At 40.9% G+C, this 6,934-nt stretch overlaps 1 protein-coding gene across 1 annotated transcript; it reads right to left on the bottom strand.

The window, feature by feature from the left end:
- Positions 1–619: 619 nt before the first annotated feature.
- c2h7orf57 (chromosome 2 C7orf57 homolog) lies at positions 620–6,284 on the bottom strand. Its single transcript, XM_052057905.1, has 8 exons — positions 6,084–6,284; positions 5,090–5,144; positions 4,835–5,008; positions 4,669–4,756; positions 4,254–4,383; positions 3,945–4,009; positions 3,761–3,861; positions 620–1,856 (listed from the first exon to the last, which is right to left on the bottom strand). The coding sequence occupies exons 1-8, from the start codon at positions 6,174–6,176 to the stop codon at positions 1,798–1,800; spliced, it is 765 nt and encodes a 254-aa protein (XP_051913865.1). The 5' UTR covers positions 6,177–6,284; the 3' UTR covers positions 620–1,797.
- Between the last annotated feature and the right edge of the window lie 650 nt (positions 6,285–6,934).

The following is a 6,934-nucleotide window of genomic DNA, read 5'->3' as shown; positions in this document are numbered from 1 at the left end:
TTTTCGATTGGTTATTTCTGCACACAGCCATTTTGTCAGTTGTTTGCGTTTTCCTCATCGGGCTGGATAGGTTGTAGGTCACATTAAAGGTGGAAAACGTTTGGAAATAATTGTTCTTGGTCTCATTATCATAAAGTAGAAAAAAATGTCATTTGAATAGGGATGTGTAAACTTTTTTTTTTTAAATGTCTAGTGTAGTCATAAACCCTCTCCATTTGAAAGATGCTATTGCTATGATTTGATAGCAATGTATCTGAAGAAAAAAAAATACATGCTCTGCGATTAGCAATGTGAATGCTTAACCCTGGAGAACCCACTGGGTCAAATTTGGCCCTTATAAATTCTCAAATGCTACCCTTAAATCCCAAGGGTCAATTTTGGCCCTAATCGTAAATTAGAATTAAAGCATTAAATATTTGGAAAAAACCCCCATATATTTTGGTGTTCAGTGAACATATAGCAGTCATTTAAGGTATAATTCATCATTTTCCAAAGAAGAAAAGGTTTCTTGGCTTCTCTGGGGGTTTTAAAGTTGTATAGCATTCACACTCGGAACATTTGGTCCAGTAAGAAACACAAAATTTGACTAAGGCTCTGAGAAAGAACAAGACAAAAGCAGTACATGCACATGCCAATTTATTGAAATAAAATGTGTGTTTGAGGAATCACATGTTGGTGAGTCACTCCAAGCATATGTGTGGTCTCACTGTTTCGTGCCAATTTGTTACAGTTGAAGCGGTGATATATGTATATGCATGAACAGTAAATAAAAGGAGACCTGAGCTCCAAAGAGAACATTATAAAAAGGGACAAAACTTCACCATTTTTGTATTGCTGAAACATACCTCATCAGATTAGTTTTAATGAATGACAGTTGTGTTCCTGTCTTCAAAAAGGCATTTTTTCTGTTTGAACATGACCTGTCTCGGCCGGATGTGGATTTTCTCATCACGGTCAGGTTGATATATTGTTGGGAGAAAGAATCAAAAGCAGTAAGTGTCTCAAGAGGTCGGTGAGAAATCTAAAGAGGTTTTGGGATGGCCTAAGTATACTTGTACGATGACGAACTAGCTTCTCTCCAGATTCACTCTTGCTCAAAGAGGGAGATGGTGGGATGTTGGGTTTGTCATGAAATCCAAATATTGCATGGGCCAGGTCCATCTTCTTGATTAGTACTATATACACAGAGTACTTTCATGACTCACTTGTACTTCAGAACATGTTTAGTTTGTTGGTCTGCAAAATATCAGTAAGTAAGTAACGCAATGTCGTCACCCAACACTTGGCACAGGCACATCTATAACTGCAATTAGAGTCAGTTTTATTCTGCTTACAGTCAGAACATGAGACATCAGGTTAATACAGCATCAAACAAATATTTTGCAGAACTGGAAGCTAAACATCACTTTGTAACTGCCGGCTTTGCAGTCAACTCGCACCTGCAGCTCAAACACACACTTTATTTTACTACACTTTAACGCAAATAAATTAGCACAACACATCAAGAACGGACTTCACACAATTAGGCCGGCAAATTGAGCAGCTCAAAAGCATGCTTAAGGATGGAAACATTTTAAGAGAACCAAAAAGGTAGTTGTCCCCACGGCTCGCAAGATACCTGTCGAATCGGGGAATTGCGTTACAAAACCAAAACAACATCATCACATCTAATCAATGAAATGCTTTATCCAAACCAAAGCAAATCAAAAGAGCTCTTCCCTCTGCATAAACATGAGCACAAACAGTCAGTGAATGACTGAGAAGAGTGAGTGAACGTGAGAACGGCGACTCGATGCACTAATCGAGGTCATCTACATCCTCCGTTGCAACGGTGCTTGTTTGCTCCGAGGTCACACCTGCAAAACAAGCCCCACACCCAAAATAAAAATTAAAAAAAACATCAGTTCTGAGAAATTGCACTGACAGGCATACATGATGAAGCGGATTTATTAAAAGTTTCCATGTCCAAAAAATAATGTGGTAGCTGATCTACTGACCGGGTGCACCTGAGTGCGCGTCTGCCAAATGGGCAAAATTGCTGGGCAATTTTGTACCTTCTGGTAAAGAATACTTCCAAAAATGAATTGATTTGGCACGTGCAATGTGAATTCTCAAAGCTGACTTGAACTGTGATGGTTAATTTTGGATCTGAAAGGCAGGTGTGACGTGGTAGGACATGATTAAAGATGACTGTGCTTACTTTGGCGGCGTAGAGGGGTAAGGAAAAAGGGAGGTGATATAGCTTTTTTTTAAATGGTGGAAACAAAAATTACAAAACAATTTTGGAGCTTCTGTATAATGTGAGGGCTGACTTGGAGCCAGTCACAAGGAGTCATACCATAGCGCCTCTGACAAAAACCATTTCAACTCGACATTTGCTTGTGTGTGGATCATTTCAGCAGAGTGTGAAAAATGGTGCCGGCCTTCCGTCTGAAAATTTGGATTGGATTGGATACAACTTTATTGTCAAATGTGGCCCAATGTGTCTTGATGGTTGCGCCTTCTCGGCAGCACGCCTGTACCAGCACAGATTTCGATTGGGAGGAATGTCGGCGCCATTGACTGTCGGTGCTGGACAGCCCCGGGCGGGGTGCCTGTGTTTTTTGCGGCTGAAATGGGCAGCATTTTTCACAGCCCCGTTTTGTTCAGTGGAGATGTAGGCGCTGTTGGACAGTTGGTGCGGCTGGATGGATGGCTTGTGGACCCGAGGATGAGGAGAGAGGAGCGTCAACGCGGAGCGCAGATGCGAATTTGAAATTGAGAGTCGGCACTTGAAATTGGAATGGATTTACCGTATTTTCCGGATTATAAATTGCTCCGGAGTATAGGTCGCACCAACCATAAAATGCATAATAAGAAGCAAAAACATAAGTCACACTGGAGTATAATTTGCATTTTGGGGGGGAAATGTATTTGATAAAATCCAACACCAAGAACATACATGCCACCTTGAAAGGCAATTAAAAATAAAAATAGAAAACAACACGATGACTATAAGTGTATGATAGGCTGTTACATGACGCATAAACGACGAACTGAGAATGTGCCTGGTATGTTCAAGTAACATATTAAGTGTTATTCAGATAACTATAGCATAAAGAACATGCTAACAAGTTCACCAAACCATTAATGTCACTCCAAATCACTAAAGCCAATAGAATCTTTATCCTCTGTCACTTTAAAGCAACTCCACCAACTCTGGAGGTGGAAGATGCAGCGCTTCGATTTCTACGTCGCTTACGTCAGACTCATCGTGGTTTATCAATAGAGGGATAGATCGGCCTCTTGCGGTTCAATGTGAAAATAACATGTGAAAATATATAATAATGTCGTAATAATTTCACCCATAAATCGCTCCAGAGTATAAGTTGTACCCTCAACCATGCTATGAAAAAAACTGATTTATAGTCCGGAAAATATGGTACATGGCACAGGAGAAGTCTTTTTTTCGTCAGTGGATGCTACAGCATCTTGTCGACTTTGAAACTTAGCTTGCACATTTTGAGCATGACGTCTCTGATCCACTAGTGAAAGGACACTTTGATTCTCTCCTCTTTCATCTCAAACTGCTTTACACAACAAAGCGTATGAGGGGAAAGTGGTTAGGATTGCACGACTGTGCGTGTTTTATGTTATGTGTTGTGTTTGTTATTTTACTTTATGTTAACTGTTTTGTTAAGCGCTTTGTTACAGCTGCAGCTGTTGTCAAAGCGCTATATAAATCAGGATGTATTGTACTGTATTGTATTGTATGTCATACTTGAGGAATCGTCGTCATTGGGCGACTTCTTTTTGTCCTCCACGTAGCCATGGCTCAGCAGCTTGGACATGCTGACGGGGGCCATTTGCTTATTGTGAGACCTATGTCGACAACACACAAAGTCAAACTTTAGTGGAACCGTCATCCTGTCATCTACGTCCATGTTGTTGTGGAATGTACTCACGTTCGCTTGTATTTGTTGCTCACAGACAACCCCTCCAACTGAGTGGCGGTACCATCGGGAGACATCTGCAGGATGAAAAGGTGAGCCGGCTTATCTTGCACTCCTTTCACAGACATGCATGATGGTGAAAAGTGTAGCGGTGGAGCACGAATGATGAAGTGACTGACTACAAATGAAAATAAATGACAAACGCAGCCGGTTATGACGCAATGACGAAGCAAACTCATATTACTCCAAAAAACATGGAAGGCGAAGGGATGCGACTAAAAAAACAAAAACAAAACAGGGTAACTCTTTTGACGTCTTCACCTTATCTTTATCATGAGTAAATATATCAGTCTCTCTTTCCCAGGATGAACTGTTATCAGTTCCAAACGGTGCAAGCAAAGGCTGCCTGCCGCCCTTCGCCTGGCTGTTGGGAGACGTTGCTTTGCTGCCGCTGTAAATACAAAACCACCGTGACAAACGATGAGCTGCACATCACATTTTGCGGCTTGGTAATGTCATCAATGTGCAGACCATCATCTTAAATTGCCGGTCGACAATATGTTAAAAGGGTTTTATCTTTGTCTCGGGCAGACTGTGTATGTATTCTTGAACATTAGTAATTCGGCATGCTTGCTTTTTTCTGTCCATCCATCAATCTATCTATCCATCTCATTAAATGGAACTTGTTTTGTTTTGTGGTGCGGCAAGGAGTGCCGAGATGTTTGTTTTGATTTACCTGTTGGATTCATCACCTGAAAACCAGTTGTTGGGATTGTAGGCTGTCTGAGGCTTGTCATCCACATCGGCATCATGGCTCAACAGCCCTACGGCACACAAATAACCACTTTTCAAAACATGCCATCGTAGTAAGGAGCACATTCTAGTCACAGAATTAGAATTACCTTTATGCCCCCCTTGCTTTGCAAGCTTGACGTAGTCGGAGTCGGACTCAAAGACGCCAACCCGCCGTCCGCTCATCCTCTCGACTTCGGTGCTTTGGTCAGCAGTCTGGGACAGACCGGGAATCTGAGACGTTGGTCCAGTCACACCGGTGGCTGCTGCTCCTGGCTTTATGCCTGCAATGAAGTGACAATTTCTATTTGGTCCAAACTGAACCATAAATGTTAGCTTTGAGCCAGAGTTATTTGCATTATTACCTCCTGGCTTTGTCCTTCGATGGTTGGGTACAACAGCACTCATCGTGAGATAAATCTAAAGACCAAAGTGGGTGTGAAAAATGATATGAATTTAGTCAAATAATGACAATAATAACAATACATGTACTAATGAAGTGTATACCAGAAGTGGCAAACATATGCCCGCGGCCCAAAAGCGGCCAATTCAACAGGGTTACTGGGATACTCAAGTGATCTACCACCTTCTTAATGTTTTCAAATGATTTTCGCTTCACATGGCTCATCAGGGTGTCCCCCGCCTACTGACCGAAGACAGCTGGGATAGGCTCCAGCACCCCCCGCGACCCTAGTGAGGATCAAGCGGCTCGGAAGATGAATGAATGAATGAATATCTATGGGGGGTTCTTTATATGTAATATAAGGACAGCTAATATTTGACAATAAAGCTTGACTTGACTTGATTACGCAACGGTAGAGTAACTGGCGCCCCCTGTGGGCGGTTTACCAAACGTCCTCCTAATACAATACAGGAACCAGGAAGACTTTCATCAATAATTTAATTGATGAACGAATGAATACAAGAAGCTTGCGAAACAAGTGACTGGTGATGGAGAGTAACACTTTTAAAAAAATATATATATATCTTTTCAGCATTATAAAACCAATACAGTTCTGCACTAACGTGTAATGACATCATGCTGGTGAGATTATGTTCGGATCATTTAATTTAATATGGACGGGTGAAATTATCCAACGTCTCCTTGAAAATTACAATCGAACAATTACGCTCACAAATTCTAACGAAAGCATATTATAGTAAGAGCAGCAGCTGCAACATGTTTTAAATCCATTATTACAGTGCTATATGTAACAATGCCTTGCTAACCCGTTTAGCCGCTAAGCAGCTAGCCGATCAGCGTAAAAACGACGCAGTAAGTACTTGCGCAAAAATAAATGTATAACATAATCCCTTGATAAGAATTTGCTGTGATGCAGATGCAGTGGAAACATTTACCGTCTGCTGCTTGTTACTCTGCAAAGAGAAGAGAGGAGCGAATTTGATCAGAAGGCAATTCTTGTCACTGAAGGAACTACTTCCGTTACACATCAAAGATCGCCTATTGTCGTAAGTCTTCTTCGATGATGTTCAAATTTGCGTTCACACGAATACTTTTGGATATTGATCACGAGTGGCAGGTCTTTCACAGTGTCACTATACTAAAACAGACATTTTGTTAAATTTCCCCCTCCCCGCACACACACATTTGAATTCCTAGGTTTCGTAGAATACCCTAATAATCAATAACACTGCTCAAAACAGTTACTTTTTTCATCAGAGATGCAAATAAACATTCACTTTGATTGTTTTGCGCTTTCTGAAACTTCATAGCATTCAATTACAAAGCATGGCAACGTTTTTTTATTCAAAGTCAAAAATACGTTTAGTGACACGTTTACTGACACATAAAGCCATTTCTGATCAAAATGGCAATTGACCAGTGTAAGACATTTTCCAAATTTTCAATTTTTCATTCATTTTCTTACCATGGTGAAATTGGCACGTTTGGGCTGCTCTGTCTCACGCAGTGCACCGGCACTCATCCCAGTGACAGTCAAGCTTTTCAATGAGTCGTCAGTCAAAGACAAAACTACAACAGTAACGCATGCTCCAAGGTGATCTTAGTCAAGCAAAAAGAGGAACAGGTGGCTGAGCAAGCACAAAAGTTCTAAGCCAAAAGGAGCTCATCATTTATCATGTTAAGTGGTTGCATGCAATAAAATTTGGATCTAGATCATTGTTTTAAGTAGACTATACATCTAGTATCTACAGCGAATTAAAACATGTAGGTCCATCTAAATCAGGGG

Source organism: Hippocampus zosterae, chromosome 2 (assembly GCF_025434085.1).
Source record: "Hippocampus zosterae strain Florida chromosome 2, ASM2543408v3, whole genome shotgun sequence".
Lineage (NCBI taxonomy): Eukaryota > Metazoa > Chordata > Actinopteri > Syngnathiformes > Syngnathidae > Hippocampus > Hippocampus zosterae.
This window is presented reverse-complemented; position numbering and strand designations above follow the sequence as displayed.